General features: G+C 47.1%; 1 protein-coding gene across 12 annotated transcripts in view; it reads right to left on the bottom strand.

The window, feature by feature from the left end:
* Positions 1 to 1,768: 1,768 nt before the first annotated feature.
* LOC115458851 (kinesin-like protein KIF23) overlaps positions 1,769 to 12,871 on the bottom strand; it is a 222,104-nt gene continuing 211,001 nt past the window's right edge. For all 12 annotated transcript variants that reach the window (XM_030188680.1, XM_030188687.1, XM_030188679.1 and 9 more), the window contains one exon: positions 1,769 to 2,341. In XM_030188680.1, the coding sequence (XP_030044540.1) occupies positions 2,326 to 2,341 (16 nt within the window). In that variant the 3' untranslated portion in view covers positions 1,769 to 2,325. The remainder of the gene's footprint in view (positions 2,342 to 12,871) is intronic.

Here is a 12,871-nt window from a genome sequence, read left to right on the forward strand (position 1 = left end):
TCCGCAAACGCGCCAAACCAAAAACTCACTCACACTGCAAAAGCACTGGAGAAAGCGCTGCTCTCTCGTTCCAGCAAGGAATCAAAACCCCCGTTCGGTCCGCTGAAAATAAAGAAATAAATGCCCTTAAAGGCACAGTACTCCAACTCTGGCATCTGGAAATTGTAAGGCACTCAAGGCTACAATACTGAGAAAGCAGCCGAGGCACAAAGCTGCCAAGCAAACAGAAATAGAGAGCAGCACAGGGGGAGGGACCCAAACATAGGTGTAACACCCCAGGGGGAAAAACTGGGCCCCACCAGACCCAGGGCCCCAAAGCACTTTTTTTTTTTTTTTTTTACACACACGTACAGGGTACTGCAACAGAATAAAGTTTGGAAGGAAAAAATCCTACGACCCAATGACAAACTACCTCACCAGATTATTGGAGACTGCACAGGCTGTCAACTGCTACCTCTGCTGAGACTGAGAAAATACTGGCTAGTGGAGGTTCTGCACAGGTTATATATACAGGCTTCAAAAGCTTAGTGTTTTCTCAGTCTCCCTCTGCTGGTAGGAGGACATAACCCACGCGTCTTGACCGGTCTGGAGGGTCGCTGAGGAAGGTGGACTTACATTTCAGCAAAGCCTATGAGCCAGTTCCACATTGACAGCTAATAAACCAAGTGCCCAAAAGTATGGGTCCTAAACTGACTGGGTTGAGTAGAAAGTACTAATAAATGGAGCTCTTTCTGAGGAAGGGTTATTTTTATTTTTGTTACATTTGTACCCTGCGCTTTCCCACTCATGGCAGGCTCAATGCGGCTTACATGGGGCAATGGAGGGTTAAGTGACTTGCCCAGAGTCACAAGGAGCTGCCTGTGCCAGGAATCGAACTCAGTTCCTCAGGACCAAAGTCCACCACCCTAACCACTAGGCCACTCCTCCAGATGTTAGCAGTATATGCAGAATATAGGGAATACATTTTCAAAAAGCTGCAAACAGTACAAAATAGCTCTGCATGTCTGATCTGTGGCATATCCAAATACAACCCTGCTACTCCAATGCTGCAATCCCTGTATCAGAGGGTGGTTTTCAAATATGTACTTTTGTATACAGGTTGTCTGGTATGGCACCAAGCTATATGTTATTAGTAGAGCTACCGTTACTAGACCTCAAGAAGAAACAGATCACCCAATTGTCCACTTTCCCAGCTGCAAACGGGTACTAGTCCATACTGCCAGCTTTCCATATAACATGACCAAATGGTACAATACGTTAATCAAAACCCACTCCCCCCAAATACCCCAACCAACCACCACCTTTCATTGCTCAAACTACATATCTCTTAATAACAAATACAAAGGTAGCTTCTGATCCTCCTTACATTTTCTTTTCTCCCAGGACAGCAGCACAAGGGGAAGGTCCCGGCCACCTGGCTGTAACACCCCAAGGGGAAAAACGGGGCCCTACTGGAGCCACACCTCAGAAGCACAAAGAGAGCCTAAGTACAGGGTTACGTCCAAGACTCTGAGCACTGACGAAACCCTAGGGCCTACCAGACCAGTCAGGTTGCATGTCTGCCCTCTGCTGGAGACTGTGTATGTAACCTGTACAGAACCCCAACCAGCCAGTTTTTCCTCAGTGTTCAAAGTGAAGTGTTCAGTCTTCCTCTGCTGGTAGACGTGCATAACCCAAGGGTCCTGACTGGTCTGGAGGGTTGCTGAGGAAATATATTTACATTCTTAAACTGTCATGTCTGAGTGCGAAGAGATACTCTGCTTCAATGCCTTGTAAAGAGTACTTTATTAACATGTTTACAGAAAATCTGCACATCTATAAAACACCAGTTCTTGGTTAATTTCTGGGTCATTAAACAGCATGGATGTAACCACATTACAGCAGACTAACCAGCCAGCTGGGAGTCCAGGGATATTTCAGAATTTGCTGACGGTGGGACCCGACTGGAGCTACTGTGGAAGAAAATCATTTCTAAAGTGCATTCTTGCAGCTAGAAAAATAGCAGCAAAGGTTTCTTTATTTAAAAAAATGTTTCCAGAACTGGAAGGTATATAGCAGTATACAATATATATAAACACATGTAAAACCCTATAGAAAAAACAGCCATGATTGAATCTAGAATTCTCTACGAGAAAACAAACTGCCTCAGTGCTTAGTTTCTTCTGGAACCCATAAAATATTCTGAGGCCATAGACATATAATGCTCACTCAACTAACACATTAATATAATGGCATAAGGAATCATGCCATTGTCCCCAGTAGCACAGCCAAAAGCACAAAGAAATCCCTTTTCAGGTCACAGGAACAGGATTCTCTCTAGGGAGATCAGGGTTTTCTGCGCCTGTTGAATAAAAAGGTACAAAAACACACTTAAAATTTAGTTAACTTCACATTTCCTGAAACAAAGCCCCAGAAAAAATAAATTGTCAAACTGCTAGATATAGCTGCATTTATGAGATTTTATAACCACATCCTCTTTGCCCTGCCAGACCAGTCCAGACACATGGGTTTATGCTCCCCTACCAGCAGATGGAAATGGAGAAAGTTTTGCAGTCTGCTCCGTTTACAATATTCTGTTTGTTGGTGGATGAACATAAACCCACGTCCTGGACTGGTCTGATCTGTCTGGACTCGAGAAAAGGAAGTTAGCAGTTAAGCCAAATTTCTTCATGCACTTGCCGAGTCCTGACTCCGCAAAATCCAATACATTTCAAAAGATGCATAATTAAATCTAAAAATCAGGTTTGTAAAGCTGAGTTCAAAGTAACTTTTGATTGGGCACAGCCAGTAAGTATAAACCCTTTTTGGCAGGAACTTATGTTTATACCTGAGACAATGAAGAATAAAGTGACTTTTTGATGGTCATGAGTGGGAGAGGAAAGATTTGAACTCTGGCTTTCCTAGTTCATAGATTACTGATCTCAGTAGGCTGCTACTTTATTCCATATCTACTTTACTTCAGTTAACAGGAACAGCAAAAGTTCAAATTAAGGGCCTTCAAGAAACCATATTATTAAGAGCCCTCAAAACGGGTAAGTCCACATCAGAAGATCTGAGAGCAACTTCTTCCTTGTGCCCCACCTCAAATGTGTCACTGTTTCTAGCCATTCTGCTCATCTCTCTCTTTCAATTTATCCATAGGAGAGATTCCCATTGGATACTTCCTGGACAATGAGCCATTGATAAAAGCTTATACAAATTACTTTGAAATAAATAAATTAGAGGAACAAAATGGTTTTAATAATTTGACAAAAATTGAAAAAAAAAAGTCAGTGGAAGACAAAAAAAAAAAAAAAAAAAAAAGACTGTACTCTAGTAATAACAACAGTAAATAAAGGGGGAGCAATTGCCATTATGACTAGATCTTTCTATCAGAAGTACTAAGACAAATGACAGGAATTTCTACCAGGTTTTGAGAAATGATCCCAGAAACTCTTTGCAAGAGAAGATTGAATAAAGAAGCTGATTTTCTCAAACAAAATCCTTGTTCTAAACCTGCATCTACTAAGTCTTCAAAGTAAAACAGTTACTCTCACGATTTATGTATTACTCCCATGTTTCAAACCTCCTCTCTACTGTGGCACCATCCACGTCTGTCAATGAGGCTGTTTCTTCTTACAACAATACTCTATCCTCTGCCTTAGACACTCTTGCACCTTTGATGACCCGCCCTGTAAGGCGTACAAAACCCCAACCTTGGCTGACTTCTAATATCCGCTACCTACGTTCCTGTACCCGCTCCGCCGAACGCCTCTGGCGGAAATCTCGGGCCCTTGCTGATTTCTTACACTTTAAGTTCATGCTGACCTCCTTCCAATCTGCTCTTTTACGTGCCAAACAGGATTATTATATCCAACTGACCAACTCTCTTGGCTCTAATCCTCGACTTCTCTTCACCACATTGAACTCTCTCCTCAAGGTGCCCCCTCCCTCAACTCCCCCTTCATTATCTCCTCAGACCCTTGCTGAATTCTTTCACAACAAGGTTCAAAAGATAAACCTTGCTTTCTCTACCTCACCAGCTCTCCCTCCACTAGTCCGTTCCCCTCTCTCTCCTTCCCCTCATTCCCTTTCCTCCTTTCCTGAAGTTACTATTGAGGAAACTACACTTCTCCTTTCTTCCTCTGATCCCATTCCCACCCACCTTCTTAATGCCATCTCTCCTGCTCTTATTCCTTTTATCTGTCACATTCTCAACCTCTCACTTTCCACTGCGACTGTCCCTGCTGCCTTTAAACATGCTGTGGTCACACCTCTCCTTAAGAAACCTTCATTCGACCCTACTTGTCCCTCTAATTACCGACCCATCTCCCTCCTTCCTTTTCCCTCCAAATTACTTGAGCGTGCTGTTCACCGCCGCTGCCTTGATTTTCTCTCCTCACATGCTATTCTTGACCCACTACAATCTGGTTTTCGCCCTCTCCACTCAACCGAAACTGCGCTTACTAAAGTCTCCAATGACCTATTACTGGCTAAATCCAGAGGTCAATATTCCATCCTCATTCTTCTTGATCTTTCCGCTGCTTTTGACACTGTCGATCACAGCATACTTCTCGATACCCTGTCCTCACTTGGATTCCAGGGCTCTGTCCTTTCCTGGTTCTCTTCCTACCTCTCCCTCCGCACCTTTAGTGTTCACTCTGGTGGATCCTCTTCTACTTCTATCCCTCTGTCTGTCGGCATACCTCAGGGTTCTGTTCTTGGTCCCCTCCTCTTTTCTATCTACACTTCTTCCCTTGGTTCATTAATCTCATCCCATGGCTTTTCCTACCATCTCTATGCTGATGACTCCCAAATCTACCTTTCTACCCCTGATATCTCACCTTGCATCCAAACCAAAGTTTCAGCGTGCTTGTCTGACATTGCTGTCTGGATGTCTCAACGCCACCTGAAATTAATATGACCAAAACCGAGCTTCTCATTTCCCCCCCCCCACCCCCCCCCCCAAACCCACCTCCCCACTCCCCCCGTTTTCTATTTCTGTTGATGGCTCTCTCATTCTCCCTGTCTCCTCAGCTCGAAACCTTGGGGTCATCTTTGACTCTCCTTCTCTGCTCATATCCAGCAGATTGCCAAGACCTGTCATTTCTTTCTTTACAACATCCGTAAAATCCGCCCCTTTCTTTCCGAGCACTCTACCAAAACCCTCATCCACACCCTTGTCACCTCTCGTTTAGACTACTGCAATCTGCTTCTTGCTGGCCTCCCACTTAGTCACCTCTCCCCTCTCCAGTCGGTTCAAAACTCTGCTGCCCGTCTCATCTTCCGCCAGGGTCGCTTTACTCATACTACCCCTCTCCTCAAGACCCTTCACTGGCTCCCTATCCGTTTTCGCATCCTGTTCAAATTTCTTCTACTGACCTATAAATGTATTCACTCTGCTGCTCCCCAGTATCTCTCCACACTCGTCCTTCCCTACACCCCTTCCCGTGCACTCCGCTCCATGAATAAATCCTTCTTATAGACATAGTAACATAGTAACATAGTAGATGACGGCAGAAAAGACCTGCATGGTCCATCCAGTCTGCCCAAGACAAACTCATGTGTATACCTTACCTTGAATTTGTACCTGTCCTTTTCAGGGCACAGACCATATAAGTCTGCCCAGCAGTATTTCCCGCCTCCCAACCACCAGTCCCGCCTCCCATCACCGGCTCTGGTACAGACCGTATAAGTCTGCCCTCCCCTATCCTCGCCTCCCAACCACCACCCCCCCTTCCCCCCAACTGCTCCGCCACCCAATTTCAGCTAAGCTTCTGAGGATCCATTCCTTCTGCACAGGATTCCTCTATGCATATCCCACGCATGTTTGAACTCCGTTACCGTTTTCATCTCCACCACCTCCCGCGGGAGGGCATTCCAAGCGTCCACCACCCTCTCCGTGAAAAATACTTCCTGATATCTTTCCTGAGTCTGCCCCCCTTCAATCTCATTTCATGTCCTCTCGTTCTACCGCCTTCCCATCTCCGGAAAAGATTCGTTTGCGGATAATACCTTTCAAATATTTGAACGTCTGTATCATATCACCCCTGTTCCTCCTTTCCTCCAGGGTGTACATGTTCAGGTCAGCAAGCCTCTCTTCATACGTCTTGGAACGTAAATCCCATTCCATCCTCGTAGCTTTTCTTTGCACCGCTTCCATGTTTTTAACATCCTTCGCAAGATACGGCCTCCAAAACTGAACACAATACTCCAGGTGGGGCCTCACCAACGTCTTATACAGGGGCATTAAAACCTCCTTTCTTCTGCTGGTCACTCCTCTCTCTATACAGCCTAGCAATCTTCTAGCTACAGCCACCGCCTTGTCGCACTGTTTCGTCGCCTTCAGGTCCTTAGATACTATCAACCCCAAGATCCCTCTCCCCGTCCGTGCCTATCAGACTCTCCCCGCCTAACACATACGTCTCCCTTGGATTTCTACTCCCTAAGTGCATCACTTTGCATTTCTTCGCATTGAATTTTAATTGCCAAACGTTAGACCATTCTTCTAGCTTCTTCAGATCTTTTTTCATGTTTTCCACACCCTCCGGGGTGTCCACTCTGTTGGAAATCTTGGTGTCATCCGCAAAAAGGCAAACTTTACCTTGTAACCCTTCGGGTCCTATCTTCAGCCCTTCTAGTTTATTCAAGAGCCTCCTGTGGGGAACCGTGTCGAAAGCCTTGCTGAAATCTAAGTAGATGACGTCCATAGCACGTCCTTGATTTAATTCTCCTGTCACCCAGTCAAAGAATTCAATGAGATTCGTTTGGCACGATTTCCCTTTGGTGAAACCATGTTGTCTCAGATCTTGCAACTTATTGGCTTCCAGGAAATTCACTATCCTTTCCTTCAGCATGGCTTCCATTACTTTTCCAATAACCGAAGTGAGGCTTACCGGCCTGTAGTTTCCAGCTTCTTCCCTATCCCCACTTTTGTTCCCTTCTCCACTACTGCCAACTCCAGACTTCGCGCCTTCTGTCTCGCTGCACCCTATGCCTGGAATAAACTTCCTGAGCCCCTACGTCTTGCCCCATCCTTGGCCACCTTTAAATCTAGACTGAAAGCCCACCTCTTTAACATTGCTTTTGACTCGTAACCACTTGTAACCACTCGCCTCCACCTACCCTCCTCTCTTCCTTCCCGTTCACATTAATTGATTTGATTTGCTTACTTTATTTATTTTTTGTCTATTAGATTGTAAGCTCTTTGAGCAGGGACTGTCTTTCTTCTATGTTTGTGCAGCGCTGCGTATGCCTTGTAGCGCTATAGAAATGCTAAATAGTAGTAGTATATATAAATGTTTAACTATACTACCAGAAGACCTATTGTATCAACCACTGGTTCAGTCTTTTGGAACTTTATCTGTATTCACAGATAAATTTCTGTGACCTTTTCTATCAAATGTCATCCTACATTTGGGATTCACACGATATCAATCAGGGATTTCAAATGCAGTTGGGAATATAACATTAGCTGCCACAAAGTCTTCATACACAAATATTCCACAGGACAGCGCTATAGAGGTCATTAAAAATACTTTAGATAATAGAGGACCATCTAGGATACTCACTTTTTTATTGTTTCATTAGCAGAACTTGCATTGAAAAGTATTTTTTAATTTGATTGGCAAATTTTATAAACAATTCAAGGGTACGGGCAGTGGGGACCATGATGGCTCCAGACATTTCTAATCTGTATGTTGCAAATTTTGAAAAAGAATATTTCAAAACATGTCCCTTTAAAGAATTCATTATACGGTGCAAAGAAAAGCTACGAGAATGGTATGGGATTTGCGTTACAAGACGTATGAGGAGAGACTTGCTGACCTGAGCATGTATACTCTGGCGGAAAGGAGAAACAGGGGTGATATGATACAGATATTCAAATATTTGAAAGGTATTAATCCGCAAACGAACCTTTGCCGGAGATGCGAAGGCGGTAGAACGAGAGGACATGAAATGAGATTGAAGGGGGGCAGACTCAAGAAAAATGTCAGGAAGTATTTTTTCACAGAGAGAGTAGTGGATGCTTGGAATGCCCTCCCGCAGGAGGTGGTAGAAATGAAAACGGTAACGGAATTCAAAATGCGTGGGATAAACAAAGGAATCCTGTTCAGAAGGAATGGATCCTAAGGAGCTTAGCCGAGATTGGGTGGCAGTGCCGGTGGCGGGAGGCGGGGCTGGTGGTTGGGAGTCGGGGATAGTGCTGGGCAGACTTACACAGTCTGTGCCCTGAAAAGGACAGGTACAAATCAAGGTAAGGTATACACAAAAAGTAGCACATATGAGTTTATCTTGTTGGGCAGACTGGATGGACCGTGCAGGTCTTTTTCTGCCATCATCTACTATGTTACTATATATTATGGAACAGATTTATTGATGATATATTTGTCATTTGGAAAGAAGATATAGAACCGAAAAATTTCCACTGGACTGTGCTTTAAATAAAAGGTGAAATTAGGTCTTACCTGCTAATTTTCTTTCCTCTAGACCCTCCAGACCTGTCAAGACGATTGGGTTATGCACGCCTACCAGCAGAGGGAGACTGAGAACACTAAAACTTAAACAAGTATAAGCTAGCAGCCAACCCCCAAGCAGCTAGTAAATCCTTAACAAAGTAGAAAACAAACGAAACCAATAAACGATTACAACTCCTAAAGGTCAAAGAACCCTGTACTCAGAAACAAAAAACATGAAACACGTGCTTCAACTGACCGAACGCCACAGCGCTACAGTCCCTCTCTGAAATGCAGAGGAAATATATGTATAGCAAGACTTGAAATTTAGACACCTTTCAGCCACAGCAAAATAGACCATAAGAACACCAGAACTCTGCCAATCATACTCACCACAAAGAAACATGTACACAGCGGGAGGGTTCTTGACCGGTCTGGAGGGTCTAGAGGAAAGAAAATTAGCAGGTAAGACCTAATTTCACCTTCCTCAGCGACCCTCCAGACCAGTCAAGACGCTTGGGAAGTACGAAAGCAGTACAACTCCTAAGGGCAGGAACCTTTCATCCCAGAAGTCAACACTGCCGCACCAAAACTGGCATCCTCCCTAGCCTGCACATCCAGTCTATAATGTTTCACAAACGAATGCAACGAGGACCAGACCGCCGCCCTGCAAATATCTTGAGGCGGAATCAGACCACTCTCCGCCCAGGAGGAAGCTACTCCCCTGGTCGAATGCGCCTTCAGTTGGTCAGGCACTCTACGTCCCTTGATCAAATATGCCGAGGAAACCGCCTCCTTCAACCATCTAGAAATAGTTGCCTTAGAAGCTGCAGCTCCCTTCTTTGGACCGCCGTACAACACAAACAACCTATCTGAAGACCGAAACTCCCGAGTTCTGGATAAATAAGCCCTCAAGACTCGCCGAACATCCAGCTTGGCTAAACAGCACTGAGACGCATCTCCCAACTTATCTCCCAGCACTGGCAAAGAAATGTCCTGATTTACGTGGAAAGACGACACTACCTTGGGTTAAAAACGATTGGAACAGGCTTCAAAGAGACCTTTTCCTTCGAAAAAGCCAGGAAAGGCGCTCGACAAGACAAAGCCTGCAACTCCGAAACTCGCCGCGCCAAAGTAATAGCCACCAAAAACACCGACTTCAAAGTAAGATCTTTAAGAGTACTCGACCCCAAAGGCTCAAAGGGAGGCCCTACCAAGACTTCCAACACCAAGTTCAAATCCCACGGCGGTACAACCGGCCGCCGAGGACGAATCAGCTTTACAGCACGTAAAAACCGAACCACATCCGGGGAAGACGCCAAGGAGACTCCCCGTATCCTTCCCCGAAAACAGGACAGAGCCGCAATCTGCACCTTCAAAGAGGAAAGAGCAAGACCTCTGTCTACACCATCCTGTAAAAACTCTAACACCTCCGGAATGGAAGCAGTCCAAGGCGAACAAGAACGATCGTTACACCAACCTTCAAAGATCCGCCACACCCTAACATAAGCAAAGGACGTGGAACGTTTACGGGACTGCAACATAGTATCAATCACCTTAGTTGAAAAACCTTTCTTCTTCAGCCTGTCCCTTTCAAGAGCCAGGCCTTAAGCGAGAACGGAGAAGGATCTGGCATCACGATCGGACCTTGCACCAACACCACCGTCTCCGCCAGCGTGAGCGGCCCCGCCTATTGCCAGACGTACTAGATCAGCAAACCAAGGCCGACGAGGCCAATTTGGAGCCACAAGAATTACTGTCCTGGCGTACCGCTCTATTCTTTGAGCTATCCGTCCTATCAAGGGCCAAGGAGGAAACACGTACAACAGCTGGTGAGGGGGCCACGCGAGCGCCAGAGCATCGATCCCCTCGGACCTCGGATCTCGCCGCCGGCTGAAAAACCTGGGTACTTGAGCATTGTCTGACGAGGCCATGAGATCTATCAATGGCAGACCCCACTCCACTAGGCGACGGAACAATGGACGATGTAGCGACCACTCTCCTGGATCCAACGTGTGACTGCTCAGAAAATCCGCACTGACGTTGTCTACTCCAGCTACATGACTTGCCGAGAGACTCTGAAGATGAAGTTCTGCCCAACGCATTAACTCCGCCGTCTCCTCTGACACCTCTCGACTCTTGGTACCCCCCTGATGATTTACGTACGCCACCGCCGTGGCATTGTCGGACAGTACTCGAACTGCCTTGCCTTCGAGGAGATACTGAAGGGACTGCAGTGCCAACCTTATCGCCCGAGTTTCCAACCGATTTATGGACCACAAGTCCTCCTCCGACCCTGAGCTACCTGTCCGAGACAATGCGCCCCCCAACCTGCTAGACTGGCATCCTTCGTTAGCACTGTCCACTCCGGAGGATCCAAGGGCATGCCTATTTCCAGATTCGGCATGTGAAGCAACCATCGCAGGCTGAGACGAACTGGATCCGGCAAGCGCAGTCTTTTCTCCAAGCTCTGAGTCTGAGGAGACCACCGCTCCAACAGTGCCGCCTGCAGCCGCCTCATGTGAGCCCTGGCCCAGGGCACTACCTCTATCGATGCCGCCATGAGTCCCAAAATCTGAAGGTAAGAGTGAGCAGACGGGAACCGTTTGGCACAAAACTGGCAAATCAATAACGGCATCTTGGCAATTTGAACTGCCGGTAAAAACACCCGGGCCTTCGCCGTATCGAAGCGAACCCCCAGATATTCCAGGGACTGAGTCGGTACTAGGTGACTCTTGACCAAGTTCACCATCCAGCCAAGCGACTCCAAGAAAGCTACCACCTTCGCCGTCGCATCCACACTCTCCTGAAGGGACTTGGCGCGAATGAGCCAATCGTCGAGATATGGGTGTACCAACACTCCTTGTTTCCTCAAAGCCGCTGCCACAACCACCATAACCTTGGAAAAGGTACGAGGCGCCGTAGCCAGACCGAATGGCAGCGCACAAAATTGGGGACCACAAAATAAATCGAATAACAACCTGTCCCCCTTTCTGAAACCAGCACGGGAATGACCGCCCCCAGATCTATCAGCCGACGAAGCGTCTGCTGAATCGCCCTGGCCTTGACCCGAGAGCGGCACGAAGAGGCGAGGAAAAAATCTGGAAGGAAAGTCTCGAATTCCAGCGCGTACCCGTCTCGCACCACTTCGAGTGCCCACTGATCTGACGTGATATGGGTCCACCTCTGATAGAATTGACTCAAACGAGCCCCTACCCTTACCAGAGGCTGGACCCGTACACCTTCACTGTGAAGCATGCCCGGAGGACAGACCTCCCCCCGGCGCGTCTCGGCCTCCTCGCTGACCTCCACGAAAGGACTGAGTATGCTGAAAAAAATCGACCTCTAGGCGCAACACTGAACCTACCAAAAAATCGACCTCTAGGCGCAACACTGAACCTACCCAGCCTATAACGCCGAGTATCTTTGAAACGCGCACGCCCTGCCATACCTTGACCTCCTGGCTTTGGGGCGCAACTCCGGCAAACGCGGCACTTTGGTCTCTCCAAGGCCACGAACCAACTTATCCAACTCTTCTCCAAACAGCAAGGTCCCCTTGAAGGGGAGAGAACATAACTTGGACTTAGATGCCGCATCTGCCGTCCAACCACGAAGCCAAAGAGCCCGACGAGCTCCAACCGCCAATGCCATATTCTTAGCAGAAGCTCTCAGCAGATCATAACTAGAATCTGCCAAAAAGGAAGAGCCCATCTCTAACTTGGCTAGCTCTTGCACCAAGGAAGCTCTATCTAAGGCCGGGCCATCCAAAAGTCTTTCAGCCCAACGGAAACACGCCCTGGCTACTAGGCCCCTGCACAGAGCGGCCTGAAGTGACAATGCCGAGAGATCAAAATTGCGCCGAATGAAAGACTCTAATCTCCTATCCTGCGGATCTCTGAGAGCAACCCCCCCATCAACCGGAATAGCCGTAGCCTTGGTAACCGCGGTCACCACCGCATCCACTGTCGGCGACTTAAAGGAGTCCTTATCCCCTTGCGGAATAGGGTACAGTCTTGCCATAGCTCTGCTCACCCTACAAGGAGAATCTGGGGAGGACCACTCCTAGAAGATCATATCTCTGAGATCCGAAATCCCTTAACTAAGGGGTCAAGCTGCTTAGCGTCCGCTACCACTGGCTCAGGTGAATCAAACCTAAGCGTGGACACTACCTGCTCAATCAGCTCAGGAAGCTCATCCATAGGGAAAATGCGCACCACCGAGGGGTCTTCACCTGGCAAAGGCCCCTCCTCCTCAGAAACCTTGTCCCCTAGGAACTCATCCCCCAGCAGACTACCCTCGTCGTCTGAGGGAGGCAAGGAAAACAAATCTGGCTCTTCAGACCAATCTAAACGCTGTCGCTTAGCAACCAGAGGCCCTGCTCCCTTCAGAGGCTCTAACTGATTAGGGCCTGACTGCCAGGCCTGAAACATGGCCCA

The sequence above is a fragment of the Microcaecilia unicolor genome, unplaced genomic scaffold (genome assembly GCF_901765095.1).
Source record: "Microcaecilia unicolor unplaced genomic scaffold, aMicUni1.1, whole genome shotgun sequence".
NCBI classification, from domain to species: domain Eukaryota; kingdom Metazoa; phylum Chordata; class Amphibia; order Gymnophiona; family Siphonopidae; genus Microcaecilia; species Microcaecilia unicolor.